This window comes from Eleutherodactylus coqui, chromosome 13 (genome assembly GCF_035609145.1).
Source record: "Eleutherodactylus coqui strain aEleCoq1 chromosome 13, aEleCoq1.hap1, whole genome shotgun sequence".
Lineage (NCBI taxonomy): Eukaryota > Metazoa > Chordata > Amphibia > Anura > Eleutherodactylidae > Eleutherodactylus > Eleutherodactylus coqui.
This window is the reverse complement of record NC_089849.1, coordinates 102,138,673-102,153,978: the sequence shown is the minus strand read 5'-3', so window position 1 is coordinate 102,153,978 and position 15,306 is coordinate 102,138,673. Positions and strand designations below refer to the sequence as shown.

At 43.6% G+C, this 15,306-nt stretch overlaps 1 protein-coding gene across 1 annotated transcript in view; it reads right to left on the bottom strand.

Moving 5' to 3' along the window:
• Nucleotides 1-713: 713 nt before the first annotated feature.
• The window catches only part of CACNG4 (calcium voltage-gated channel auxiliary subunit gamma 4), a 95,569-nt gene continuing 80,976 nt past the window's right edge, over nucleotides 714-15,306 (bottom strand). The window contains exons 3-4 of the mRNA XM_066586618.1: nucleotides 6,776-6,916; nucleotides 714-4,495 (exon numbers count right to left, since the gene is read on the bottom strand). Of these exons, the coding sequence (XP_066442715.1) occupies nucleotides 3,960-4,495; nucleotides 6,776-6,916 (677 nt within the window). The 3' untranslated portion in view covers nucleotides 714-3,959. The remainder of the gene's footprint in view (nucleotides 4,496-6,775; nucleotides 6,917-15,306) is intronic.

The window sequence follows — 15,306 nt, the reverse complement described above, 5'->3', positions numbered from 1 at the left end:
ATGTGAAAAAATATGCCCTGCTTGCGCCAAAAAAATACATTAAAATGCACCTATATGCACGAAAATCTGCCTCGTTCATAGTGCAAAAGTTTCACTGAAGCATTTGCAAATGGCGCGAAGTTTGAAAAGCTGTCAAAGTGGAAGTAATTCCCTTAGTTCAGGCACAACTACGCTCTATGCCAGCATAACGGGACAAAACGAAACCATTGACTTCACAATGGCTTCATTTTCACTAGCGGGATTATCGGCCGTAATATTAACGAGATATGACTCGCCCTGTAGATAGTATTAAGATCAGCCAGCACCCATCTTCCCAGAGTTTTTTTTTTCAAATTCCTGTGCTATAGCGCAGAGTTTGCACGGCCGGAGAAGGAAAAAAAATCCTGTTCATGCGCGACTATGCTCCGTAGCAGCGAGCGTAGTTGCTCATAAGCCTGTGTGATTTTGCCTTAAGTGAATGAATAAGCGCTATTGAAACCGAATGACTAGTGAATGAACCAACGATGGTTTTTATGCTGCATAAAATAAACAAGGACCAAAAAGCGATCGTTTGCGCTAAACTATTCGTTTTCGCTCATTTGCATGATTGTTCGAATGATAATCGTTCCGTGTAAAAGGGACAGCAGACAGTATCACTCATAGTAGACAGAATCACACATGGAAAGCTTCGACACCCAGACATTTATGCACAGATTGATAAGTTTGTGCCCCCCTGTAGATACAGTAAATAACTATGCAATAGGACATACAGAGTTGGGAAATATTTTTTTTTAAACTCAACATTTCAGGAAAGGCAATTCCAGAATCACAAGCAGAGTCTATGTGGAAACATATTGCTGTATTTAATCCTTTGCGGTCTTCCTTCAGGCGTCCTTGTGTATTCGTGTGAGTTTGGTGTCTGGAATGTCTGGCATTGGAAGGCGCTATTAGGAAGCACTTGACTAGAGGCATCAATAACCCAATGCCTCACCCTCCACCCCAATCCAGGCTCCTCAGGATGGTCTGGAGGGAAATACGGCACCAAACATAAAACCAAACTATGAGCAATGTTCCACTTGTCCTACAGATCTGACCTTTTACATTCCAGTCCGTAACCCCAGGGGCCAACAAGGTCTCAAAATATTTTTGATACATTTTTCACCAAAACATTAGGGTTCAGGCAAATGTCTTCAGTTTTTAGCTGGTCGAATGTTGGACTGAAGCATCTCTATGTAGTGTCAAGCATGTCCCATCTGTAGACAATGGTGGTAGAGTTACTTCTACTCTACCTCTGAACTTGAAGACTGGGTTATCTCATGTATCTACTGAACATCATTATGGAGACTACTGGGGTTCCCCAGTCACTTTTGTGGTTTCCACATTGAACTCTACAAAATTTTCAGAAGCTCACAGTATAGGACATATCTAGCAAAGTTAAGGAAGAAATAGAGGTTACAAAGTATCACAAAATTGTGGCGTTCCTGAGTTTCGGTGGACCAAAGCCATCATCTTAGAAGTTTGCTCACCATCAGTAGTGTAGGATTACCCTGGAGTTGGCTAGTTGGTGAAACACTGTTATGATCTTCCTCACCTGCTTTGATAGCAGAGACCTCAGTCAGCTTGGCTCTGGCTAGACATGATGTGCAGTCTATGGCATCCTCAGATTGTCACCCTTTAACCCTTGTGCATGGATCTGAACATTTCTGCTGGTTACTCCCAAGTCACGTCCACGGAATAGCTGCTGACTAGTAGAGGGGTAGCAGGTAACGCATAGTTGGGAGTAGGATGGAGCATTACAGGTATCAACAAGGATCTCAAGAGTCCAGGGAATAGATTATAAAGTAGTACAACATGTTCCAGATGAGGTATCAAAATGGCAAAGTAGGAGCTTAGTCATGCTAAGCCAGGAGTCACGTTAAGGTAAAACTAGAGGTTCCAGTTAGACTAACCCAAAGGGCAAGGCAACAGATAGAGTCCAAAAACAGAGCTGGTAGTAGCAGAGTTGTATACATAGTCCTGAGAGCAAACCAATTAAAGGGGTCAGCTGAGAGCATACAAGCAAAGGTTAGCTCACAAACCAGAGTTCAGAGACAAACACCTAATAAATGCCACAGAGTTCAGCACACTAATGACTTGTAATGAGCGCCCAACTTCAATAGAGCGCTCGGATTGGTGGGATGGGTGTGCACACAGATCGAGCAACTGTGCAATTCACACATGGCAACAATGACACTGGTGATGGCTGGCAGACGGAGATAGCACTGGAAGGTTACTGAAGACTCCTCCCAACCGAGATCATATAAGTCATCGACCTGTTGAGGCCTCTCCGAGATCATACATGTCTTTGACCTGTTGAGGCATCTCTGAGATCATACAAGTCTTGGACAATTGGTTGAGGAATACTGATATTGGCTAAATCCATGTTAATCGCAACTAACTGAAAGAGCCTTTGGTGATAGTGGTTGGAGTAATAGGAGATGCTGGGCTTTCCAATGCTGATGATAATAGTAAGATATTGTCATCAAGATAAGGTTCTTTTCCTCCAGGAAAACTTTACATGAATGGGATGCTGAACCCTTATACACTATTCTCTCCCGATATTTATTCAAGTTTTAGTGAAATATATGTTTAGATCCTCCAAGATGCAGAACTGACACAAATAACCTAGAAGAATCATGGTCAACAAGTCAGCCAAGCCCATGGAAAAACTTAGAGGTAGCGGGTTGGAGGGACTTATTCTGAGATGACAATGTAGCCGCATGGTCAGGGTGATAGTTGTTTTGGCAAGACCAAGTCATCTGAGAGATGTTGTCAAGTCATTTTTGCAATTGGTCACTGATTCTGATTACCAGGGCCATGAGGCTGTAAAGCACCATAGGCTCCAAACATAGTATGTTCTCTGATGTGGCTCAAAATGCTGGTCAAAAACATTTATTTTAATGGGCAGAAATGACTTTTAGGTTATGCACACTTTTGCAACAGTAATAATTTGTATCTAAAAGAAAAAAAAATGAAGTATTCTCGTACTGCATGTATACAGCTCCTATGCAAAGCTATGTGTCTCCATCAGCACTAACTAGAAACAAACCTCTTGTTAATCCATTCCACTTGCCCTCTTTGTTTTGATCATCAGTATTTTGTGGGCAGTTACAGGGTGTATGACTGAGGGATCAGATTACACAAGGTTTTGTAGCCTTGGAGACATACAGCTCTCCATAGAAGCTATATACACAGCAGTGGGACATTTACAGTGAAGACTATGTGCAAAGTTGATTCACTTTTAATTTTGGTTACATTGTCTCAATAAAAAGATGGCTGCAGAAGTATGCATCCCCTTTACCGTTTATCGCAGACATTATCCTCCTGCAACAGTTTTGCCATTGATTAACAGTCGCATTGTTCAAAACAGTCAATTCACATAGAAAAATTAGCATGGCCGTAACAGAATCCACTGAAAGGTGGGGCTATGTATTATAGCCAGGTAGTGCCACCTTCTTGCAAGAGCCCTTGAGTCTCATCAAATGATAATAAAAAAGTTTCAGAACACAAACAAGATTTTCATCTGGCCTAAAGTTTTTGCAAGTATTTTGGGGGTTGTTATCACAAATGGCTTATTTGGCACAATTAAGGAGCTTCTGCTTTCAGTTTTGGGTACATTATGAAATTTACACCTCTTCTTGCTCCCGAACCCTACCTGCCTATATCCGACCTGAAGACGTAAGTTCATTACCTATATTGGGGAGGGAAGGGTAAAACGTTACATAATCCATCACAGAACAGGAGTGAGGGCTATCACGTACCGCAAGCAGGTACCAGTTTTTCTCTTCTATATAGAAGTACACAGACTGCTGTCTCTCTCCCATCTGATCCTTCTAGACTCATTATCCATATATAATACTGATCTGATCCATGGTTCACCCACCATGGCCAACCCATTATTGTCCCCAAAGTTTCATATCCACCAAAACAGCAGGCCTTGATCAAACTGGGGTGGTCCTTCGATTTACCATGCTGATGTGAAGACCTTCTTTCAGTTCTTTCTGAAAGCAGTTATGGACTTGCATAAAGCTGGCATCTTGATCTGGGTTAAAACTGGCAGCTGTGGTGATTTTCAGGGGTTCCCTCGACAGAGTATACATGGAAATGTCCGCTATAGGGATGGTACTGGCATATTTGATGGCAGCTGGAGACATTTCCCTGGATGGAGAAGCCTCTGTAGACCTGGAGCTTGACCTGGACCGTCTTCTGCGATACCTGTAACTCGGCATTCTGGCGTAGGGAGACGATGAAGTCTTGATGAATTCTCTCTTGGATTTGAACCTAATTTCTTTGTTTCGTTCTATATAGATATTTACGGCCAGGACACCTATAGTCTCTGCCACAATAAAGGAGAGCGCCCCGAAGTAGAAAGACCAGCCATAGTTATAATGGTTCTTCTTATCCTCATCCTTTTTATCACTGGGGTCTCCCGCATTACTGGATATATAGACGATGATCCCTATGATGTTGCTGAGACCTATGAGCAGAAAGAAAAACAGAGGAGAGCTGAAGTTTAAATCATGGAAAAGGGACTGAAGAACAGTCTGAGAGACTGATCAGCCTGGAACTGAACTTTAGACTACAAGACTCCAATGGACCATGAAGATGAGCTGGAGTCACTAAGCATAGCTATAACCTAATGGAGATTCAGTTTAAAGCACATAGGGAGGACAGAGCTACGGCCTGAGCTTCTGATGAAAGACTATGTAGCAGAGCTAAATCAATGATCCCAGCTGAGCAGTAGTTTAAAGCATGGAGTAAGCTTTTGATGAGAGAATAGGTAAAGTTCAGCCTACCTCAGACTCAGGGGCGTAGCTAAAGGCTCATGGGCCGGCTGAAAAAGTTTATCTTGGGGCCCCCAACTTTTCTTAACCCTTAACGCAGAGGCGTAACGTGAAGCTCCTGGGCCCCAATGCAAAACCTGTAACAGGGCCCCCAACTGTAATGCTTTATTCATACTACTAGGCTCCCTATATAGAGAAGAGAGGCCTTATGGGCCCCCTAAGGCTCCTGTGCCTGGGTGCAACTGCATCCCCTATAGTTATGCCAGTGCTCAGACTCCAAAAGACAATATAGATGACCTGGAGACACAAATTATAGCTGTACCCTAATAGAGCAGAGATACAGTTTAAAGCATGGGGGATGGACAGAGCAACAACCTGACCTTCTGAAATTGGAAAAAGAGTTTGATGTAGATGAGTTGGAATTGGGCTACTTCCCACTTGCGTTTTTTAACACTGCGATATCGCAGCCCTTAAAGCACTGATGAGAGACAGAGCAGCACCCCAGGAAACTGGTGGTGGAGAAGCTAACACAGCAGCATAGGGGCACATTATTGGTGCTGCCCCAGAATTCTGGTGTAAGTTGTGCCTTTTTTGTGGCAACTTGATTTAGCCAGATTTACTATTGATTTGAGCCAAAAAGAGCAGATGTTATGCTCTTACTCCACTTTTCAAAACGGTCTACAAAAGGGGGTGGAGTTTCAGAGATATTGGTGACATGCAACTTTCTAAAAAGTCACACAATTTGTCAAAATCTCACTTCAGTAGCCGAGTGGTGCACAAAGTGACTCTACATCTCTAGACATTGGAAGATGCAACAAATGTATCAACTTGCAACATTTGATACATTTGCTGCAACTTTAAACTGGAGAAGGTAAGAAAAACTGCCAAAAAAGTGGAGTCAAAATTTCCCCCGATGATAAATCCCCCCATAGTTTGTAAGAGATAATAAACGAGAGCAGCGCTCCTGGGATAGGGAGATAGATAAATAAAGTGGAGGTGACTTACCTGGCGTGATCGGGCCACCCTAGAAGGGGCAGTGCATCACACCTGAAGTCCCAGTTTGCTTATCCAGTGGTTTTCGGTCACACAGCCACTGGTCAAAGGGCCGGAGTGCAAGGGCATGCGTTCCAGCAATTGTTTTTACACCTGGATGCACCACAAAATGTGCGCTCCACTGAAGGTTTCTGCTCCGGGACGCACAGCGTTGGTAGATGCTCATCTTCAGAGCTTTTTTTCACGCCAAGATGACCGGAGTAGTGGAAAATTGCTAATACACGCCTACTGATATCTATCTTTCGTAAACATATCGCCTTGCTGGACACCCTGTTATGTGCTTCAGAAAGGGAGTGAAGCCATCTTCCGAAACGCGTTGCACACTTTCCTCGGTTATTTAGATGTATTGGGTTTTTTTTGCTTTTTTTAATGCAGCCAGGGCTTATTTTAGGGACAAACAGTAGGATTTCCTACTGTAAAAGTTGCAGTGCACGAAAATGAAAAGGAGGGCTCCTTAGGGAAACATTGGCTACAAAACATTGCAAATCTTGGCAATATTCAGCATGCTGTGATTTTTTTTTCTCACAATGTAACAGCCTACAAAACATCACTAATCTGGAGGAACCCATTGAAAAGCCTGGGCTTCACATACATGCGATTTGTAGCACCGTTGCATTGGAAGAAAATCACATGATTTTGTCGCCCGTGTGACAACGGCCTCAAGCATAAGGAAGCTACAACAGCCCATGCTTTTAACAAGATTTGTGCTGGAATTTTCTACCTGAAACTCCAATAGATAAAGTAGATGACATGAAGTCACTGATTAGAGCTTGTGCTATGGAGTGAGAGATGCAGTTTAAAGCATGGGGGATGAACAGATGGATGGCCTGAAGCTACAGTTTAAATCAATATTCCATGCTGATTACATTGATCTGTGGGTTCATATAAGATCATCTGCTAAATAATAGAATTGTACTTACCAGCTGCCACGAAGAGTATGCCTGCGCTCAGGATGATGTTATTCCGTCTGTTATAGATGCGTCCTGCCCCTATACACAGTCCTCCCAGTAACAGTAAGATGGTGCTGAGGATGGGGAAGACACTGGAGGCTCGGACAATACCTGCAGGGGATAAAGCAGGTACAGAATTACATGCCGTAGTATGGGCAAGCATGGCCCTCAACAAGAATGGGCTCAATAAGTTTGTCATTCCCCTTCTCATAGCAGCAGCTCCCACCATTACTTTTTCTGGGTTATGGTCAGGGGAGGGTACTTAGCTTGGTCATTAGTTGAACGTTACGTTTGTTGGACCCATGCGGGGTAATTGCTCCTCATCTACTGATAGATAACAAGGAATGACAGGTGCCAGGCAGTGTCCGTTCAATGATTTGAGGGTTATGACTCCCAGAGCATCGGTTTCAATCTGTAGCCACAGGGGCGAAAATTACATTGAGGCAACATATGGTTACGGTCCCAACCGCGGAAGTATGGGCAGCGAGGGGTGAAAGTGTCAATGAGATGCCAAAAGGTTTAGGGACTAATAATGGCTTGGAGCATGATCAGGTGACTATGGGTGTGAATTTAGGAGCAAGTGGCACAAGGGTACTGTTTTTAACGATTAGACTGCTTAAAAAATTAACACCGGGGTAAGACGGTTTAAGGGCTTCTTCAAATGACCGTATTTGTGCATGTTTCTGCGCATATAATATATATGCGCAGAGAATAGGCCCCATTGATGTCAATGAGCGAACCGTGCGTGCAAGAAAATAGATGCCGTTCTATTTTCCTGCGTATTTGTGCACAAAGGGCCACTTAGAAGTCTATGAGAGATATGCAAATACGCACTCAATATATGTGAAAATGCGCAATTCCGTGGGACCTAACTCGTCTTAATAGCCTTTTAAACCATAGAAGGAGTGTGTTGCGTGCGCATATGGCCCTGCATGCGTAAAAGTACAGTACTATGAACACGCGCAAGTCAACCTCATCAAGCTTCAACCTCGTTCACAGTGCGAATACGTCACACTGAGGCGAGCGTACTTCTCAAGCCGCCCTTAGGGTATGTTCTTATGTTGGAGAAATCCTATGGAAATTTGCAGAGCAGGAATTGTGGATGAGATTTCAAGAAAGCTTCAAGCTTCAGGAAAAATCTGCAGTGCAAACTGACCTGCGCCGTGGATTTTAGATCTGTAGTCTGTTCATTGATGCTGATTTTACCACTTCATGTGAAACATGCAAATTTTGATGCGGTCTGCAAAAGAAATTTGCTGTGGATTTTCCATTGCAGAAAACCCCCAACATGTGAGCATTCCCTAAGGGCTAATGCTGGAGTTGATAATCCGGCTCATTATGAAGCACATGGTGGGGTAAGAGGGTCCAGGAGCGGAGAGCGATGAATATGTGGATGTAGGGATAGGGAGTTCCGGGTCTGAGGGCTCCCACCCACTGACGATATTTTCTTTCTTGCGCTGCGAGAGCACGAGAAAAATCTCGCATCGCAGCGCAAGAAAGAGGCCGGTATAGAACCGGCATATCGCAAGTGGTTTCAATGGGGCTAGTGACAGCAGCGTTGAAAGCATAGGGAGAATAGCACGGACTTCTGCCACAGCTGTGACAGAAGTCCGCGGCATTCTATTCTATTGCTTTCAATGGGATTGGCACTGCTGCCGATCCCATTGAAATCAATGGTTGCAGCCAAGCCCCGCAGAATGATTATCGGGGAAGGGCTTGAAATATAAGCCCTTCCCCGATAATCATAAATAAGTGTGTAAAAAATTTAAAAATGTATTACTCACCTCTCCTGCGCTCAGCCGCGTCCTCCTGCTGGCTCTCCAACACTGCTATGAAGCTCTTTCAGCAGTCGGGGATTTAAAAATCCCCGCCTCCTGAAAGGGCTGTGCAAATTGGCTGAGGGCTCAGCCAATAACAGCTACTGCTTAGCTATTGGCTGAGCGCTCAGCCAATCACACATAGCTCTTAGCTATTCATTCATAATCAGTAGCTGCTATTGGCTGAGCCCTCAGCCAATCTGCACAGCCCTTTCAGGAGGCGGGGATTTTTAAATCCCCAACTGCTGAAAGTGCTGGACAGCAGTGCCGGGGAGCCAGCCGGAGGACGCGGCTGAGCGCAGGAGAGGTGAGTAATAATTTTTTTTATTTTTTAACACACTTTTGGCAGATTATAGGGGAAGGGCTTATATTTTAAGCCCTTCGACGATAATCATTCCGCGGGGCTTGGCAGAAAGCAATGCTTTCAATGGGATCGGCAGCAGTGCCGATCCCATTGAAAGCAATGGGCTAGAATGCAGGGGACTTCTGCCACAGCTGTGACAGCTGTGACAGCTGTGGCAGAAGTCCCCGGCATTCTCCATCTCTTTTCAATGGGGCTAGCGCTGCTGCCGCTGGCCCCATTGAAAAGACTGGCAATATTTCGGCGTGATGCCGATATCCCGGCGTCATGCCGATTTTTTTCTCGCATTGCAATGCGAGACTTTAAATTTAGAATCGCATCGCAGTGGAGAAAATATCGCCAGTGGGTGGGAGCCCTTATAGTTAGTGTTATAAGTGTGCAGGTTGCTGAGGGGGCAAATGGTGGGACAAGGGGGTTCAAGGTTGAAAGGGGCTTTCGTCAATTGGTATGCTGTGTGTGAGGTTCGTGTGTAAAGGAGTAAGGGACTATTTTTGGTGAATAGAGTAAATTGCTACAATGGACAGAATTTTCTTAAAATTTTTGAGACTTTTTGATAACATTCCAAGCCCTTGTTACGTCATATCTGGCTGTGTTAGAATAGATATCACTATTTCACCTCTCAGTAACTGTTATTTCTGTCCTTCTATAATGTGTTTGTGTGTACGTATGTGTGTTTGCGTATGGGTAGGGGGTGGGGGGGGACTTACGCTTCAACGCATCCCACCAAGTATGGCCTATTTTAGGAAGCATCTTTTCTTTCTTTCCCATTTAAAGCTGACAAATGAACTGTAAAAAAAACAAAAAAAAAACAGGCAGCAACCTGCTCCAGGTATCGAGCTACCGAACCCAGATTTAAGCTTCATGAAGGAGGCAGATCTTGTGTTGTCCTTTTTTGTTTTATTGGCTTTGAAAAAAAAATGTATACAAGTTTAGATTTTCTTACCAAACTGTCATCTTTCTCCGAGTCTAAAGGCAGCTCAGAGAAGGGTTAACACTCCACTTAATCCCAGCTAGGGCAGAATATAAGGGAGAATCAAATTCTGTTAGTTAACTGCCTAATTAACCAATTACACTCACACAGGCCTATAGGCCCATTTACACTTTAAGATAATTGCTCAAACGACAGTTTGAGTGACAGTTTTGAGTGATCATCTTTGTATAACTCTAAGTAGCTAATTAGCTTCTTAAGAGTTAATGCAGGCGGAGCGGGATACCGCCGCGATAACTCTGAGAACAATGCAGCTGTTTTGTATATGCAAACAGCTGCATTGTTCTCAGAGCTTTCAGCTGGTGTCCCGCTGAGAACTGCCAGCGGGATGCCAGCTGAAAGAGTGCTATCAGCGCCACCCGCTGAGAAAATCAGCCTGCGGCACTGAACAGTCATTGGTGATGTCTAGCTTGCCAGAAATCACCGATGAACGAATAGTGCATGAACAGTGCACGATGGCCGCACGTTTAGATGCAACGGTTATCACTCAAAAGATGGCCTTTGAGCGAATTTTGAGTGATAATCGTTGTGTCTAAGTGGGCTTTTGGAAGAACCTTACTGAGACAATGATCAGACGGGTTATTATTAGAGATGAGCGAGAATACTCGCTAAGGACAATTACTCGATCGAGCATTGTCCTCAGCGAGTATCTCCCCGCTCGGAAGAAAAGGTTCGGCTGCCGGCGCGGGTGACAGGTGAGTTGCGTCTATGAGCAGGGGGAGCGGGCGGGGGGGGGGGGGGGAGAGAGATCTCCCCTCCGTTCCTCCCTGCTCTCCCCTGCCGCCCTGCTCATAGCCGCAACTCACCTGTCACCCGCGCCGGCAGCCGAACCTTTTTTGCTCCCGAGCAGGCAGATACTCGCTAAGGGCAATGCTCGATCGAGCAATTGCCCTTAGCGAGTATGCTCGCTCATCTCTAGTTATTATATAGCAACAAATTTTTTTTTCTTTTTGAAATAATGTTTTTATTAAATTTTTACAGTTGTTTGATAAAGAAAACAAAGCAATATTCGAGTTTAGACATATGAATTAATACAGTCTTAAGATTCATTGCTTGAATTAAAACAAATCAAACAGTTTTAATATAAAAGTAGTAAAAATGAATGTAAACTGGTCAAGTTATAGATTCTCGAATCATGTATAGTAAATCTCTCAATGGGTCAAGTGTAGACTGAATATTGTTCAAGTATCAGATCAGGAGAAGCAGTAGGAGCTCTGGAGGAGGGAACATTTGTGCTACCTTCGGACTCGGAGAAAGAATTTAAACTTTCCCAGTCGTCCTCAGGCAGCACAGGAAAGGGAAAGTAAAGCTATGAAGGAAATAAAGAAGGAAACACCTAAGGCTCCATAACATCTAGTACTTTTTTGCCAAAGGACACCTCCAAATCAGCCAATGTATCCAACCTATAAGGTCTTGTGAATGTATTAGAAGATGGACACTTGGCTGCTTGATACATTTAATCCAGTGAGACATGCTTCCTTTCGGCCCAAGAAGTTGACACTGCCCCTAGTTGAGTGAGCTCTCAAATGTGAAGGAATCGGTAGATCTTCATTGTTTCAAAAAGCAATAGTGTCCTTTATCTATCGGCCCAAAGAAGACTTAGCCACTTTTCCCGCCTTTATAGGAACCTTGGAACTAAAGAAATAGAATTCAAGATTTCCTGAATGGTCATGTTCTTTCTAAACTTAATTGAACAGACCTTGTAACCTTGAGGGGATAAACATTAAGGTTCTCTGTGGATGAATCAGTAGTAAAACGTGAAAGTAAAATTTCTTGGTTGACATTATTAGAGAAAGCCACTTTAGGCAAGAAAGAAAGGCACAGCTCTAGTATTAAACAATCAGGATGAATTTTCAAATAAGGATCCTTGGATGATAATGCCTGCAATTCCCCACCCCTCTTAGCTGTAGTAATTGCTACAAAAAATAATGTTTTCCAAGATAAAAATCACAGATTAGCCTTCTGAAAGGGTTCTAAGGGAGATTTTAAAATGTTTTTTCACAATAGTTAAGTCCCAAGAAGAAGCCATAGTTTTCATTGGTGATCTCAAATTCCTTATAGTCTTGAAAAATCTCTTAATTAGAAGTCGATTAGAAAACTTGTTCTCTGACAAGAAACTGATTGCTGAAAATGAACTTTCAGTTTATTAAACTTTAAACCTTTATCAAAACCTTCTTGGAGAAATTGAAGCATAGAAGTTATAATGGATGCTGATATACTTTTCAAAATACATCAAGATTGAAAGTTCTTCCAGATTCTTGAGTATACTTGTGATATAAAAGTTCTTCTAGAATGTAAAAGGGTATTTACTACTTCCCTACTTTTCCATTAAAAGTTTCCGATCAACTTCCAGGACATCAGATGCAATTTCACTGTATCTGGATATATCATGTTGCCTTGTCGAAGAAGGTCCGGTCTGACTGGAAGTTTCCAGAACTGACCCCTCAAAAGTTCTAACATGAGTGGAAACCAACCCCTCGAGGTCAAAATGGTATGATCGCTATTGCAGTTTCCTTTAATTTCTGTAGGACTCTGGGGATCGATGGAAGAGAGGAAAAGACATGAATCAGGTGATGACTCCAACTAACGGACAGACTGTCCAGAGCTTCTGGATGATCGTCCCTGCAAAGGAAACAAAACCTCTGAGTCTTCGCATTCTGGGCTGTTACCGTGACATTTATCACTGGAATTCCAAAGCCCTTTGTTATCTGATTGAATATCTCCACATTAAGACTCCATTCTCCTGGTTTTCAAAAGTTTGCGTCTGAGCCAATCTGCTCTGCAATTTAAGGAACCCTTGATGTGATTTGCTGATAGATCTATGACATGGTTCTTGGCCAAAGACATAATACTCCTGCATATTGATATCAGAGAATGGCTGTGATTATCATCTTGCTTGTTCAAGTAGAAGACAGTGACAAGGTTGTCTGACTGAACAATCACTTTGGAGTGAGACAGAAGAGGGGTGAAATGTACAAGTGCTAGGTGAAGCTTCTTAGAATTGGAAGACCTGGATATCTGTTCTTCTAACCATCTTATTTGAATCTATTGTTTGGTGAGCACCCTAGCCTTGTATGGATGCAATCATTTGGGGATGTTTAATGAGAGATCTTCCCTAAGACAAATGAGATGGGTGAAGCCATTATCCCAAATCTTGCTTTGCTGCTAGCGACAGGCACATCCATTTGTCAAAATTGTTCTGTGCGCCATCCCATTGAGATAGGATCTCCAACTAAAGACTCCGAAAATTAACTCTTTCCCAGGGTGCTGCATCCAGGGTTGAGGTTAGTAGACTTAGCTCATTGTTGTTCTCACTCAGTTTCTCTGAGCTGTAATTAACCAAATCAACTTTGTTCTGCGACTGGTAATTCTTGATTCTGATAGGGAGCCAGATATATTTATTGAATCTATGAGGAAACCTAGGAACCTGCAAGAATTCAATGGAATCAAATGAGACTTCTTGTAGTTTATGATGAAACCTAGACTGGATAGAGTTTTGAAAGTGAGATGTAGATGAAGACTAAGTAAATCTATTGACGTTACTCTGATGAATCAATTGTCTAGGTAGGTATTATGTACACTCCCTTCATTCGCAGATAAGCTGCTATCACTACAACAATCTTGGTGAATAATACCCTTGGAGGGCACAATAAATCGAAAGGAAGACAGGTAGATTGGTGATGTCTCATTGATCTGCTCCTGCATTTCACTAGTCTGAGGAACTTGCGATGGGACCTGATGACTAGCAAATAGAGATTGTGCATCCTGAAGGTCTATTGTCAACATCAAGTTTTCCTGTTGTGGAATTAGCATGACAGATCTTATTGACTCCATTTTGAATTTCACTTTCTTGATAAATTTGTTGAGGAAGGTGAGATCTATTACTAGTCTCCAAACTTTTTTGGTACAACAAAAATTTTGGAATATACCACAAAACGTCTTTGATGAAATGGAACATCCTTTAATGCTCCGTTTAATACAAATTCCCAAAGAAGATGACGAATAGAGATGAGCGAGCACCAAAATGCTCAGGTGCTCGTTACTCGGGACGAACTTTTCGCGATGCTCGAGGGTTCGTTTCGAGTAACGAACCCCATTGAAGTCAATGGGCGACCCGAGCATTTTTGTATTTCGCCGATGCTCGCTAAGGTTTCCTTGTGTGAAAATCTGGGCAATTCAAGAAAGTGATGGGAACGACACAGCAACGGATAGGGCAGGCGAGGGGCTACATGTTGGGCTGCATCTCAAGTTCACAGGTCCCACTATTAAGCCACAATAGCGGGAAGAGTGGCCCCCCCCCCCTCCCAACAACTTTTACTTCTGAAAAGCCCTCATTAGCATGGCATACCTTTGCTAAGCACCACACTACCTCCAACAAAGCACAATCACTGCCTGCATGACACTCCACTGCCACTTCTCCTGGGTTACATGCTGCCCAACCGCCCCCCCTCCCCCCCACAGTGCACACCAAAGTGTCCCTGCACAGCCTTCAGCTGCCCTCATGCCACACCACCCTCATGTCTATTTAGAAGTGCGTCTGCCATGAGGAGGAACCGCAGGCACACACTGCAGAGGGGTTGGCACGGCTAGGCAGCGACCCTCTTTAAAAGGGGCGGGGTGATAGCCCACAATGCTGTACAGAAGCAATGAGAAATAGAATCCTGTGCCACCGCCATCAGGAGCTGCACACGTGGGCATAGCAATGGGGAACCTATGTGCCACACACTATTCATTCTGTCAAGGTGTCTCTGCATGCCCCAGTCAGACCGGGCTTTTTAATTCATAGACACAGGCAGGTACAACTCCCTATTGTGAAGTCCCTGTGGACCGACAGCATGGGTGGCTCCCTGGAACCCACCGGCGATACACAAAAATATCCCATTGCATTGCCCAACACAGCTGAGGTAGTAATGTCGTGCTTAATGCAGGTGGGCTTCGGCCCACACTGCATGCCCCAGTCAGACTGGGGTTCTTTACAAGTGGAAACAGATGCATTTATAATTCCCTGTGGACCCACAGCATGGGTGGGTGCCAGGAAGCCACCGGCGGTACATAGAAATATCCCATTGCATTGCCCAACACAGCTGAGGTAGTGTTAGCGCAATTTTCGCTATTTCGATATACTGTGCGTTTCCAAATTAAGATAATATGTGCAGGCCTGGAGAGCCTTTCAAAGACCACACGTCTACATCATGTGCCCCCGAAGAAAACTCTGTCTTTATTAAGCGCGCGTAAAACTTAAATAAGTTTAACACAGGAAATGAAGTAATTTAGGAATACAGTTACAGTATTTAGCGAGCCGATTGGTCATTCTCAGAGGGAGGTATTTGTGAGG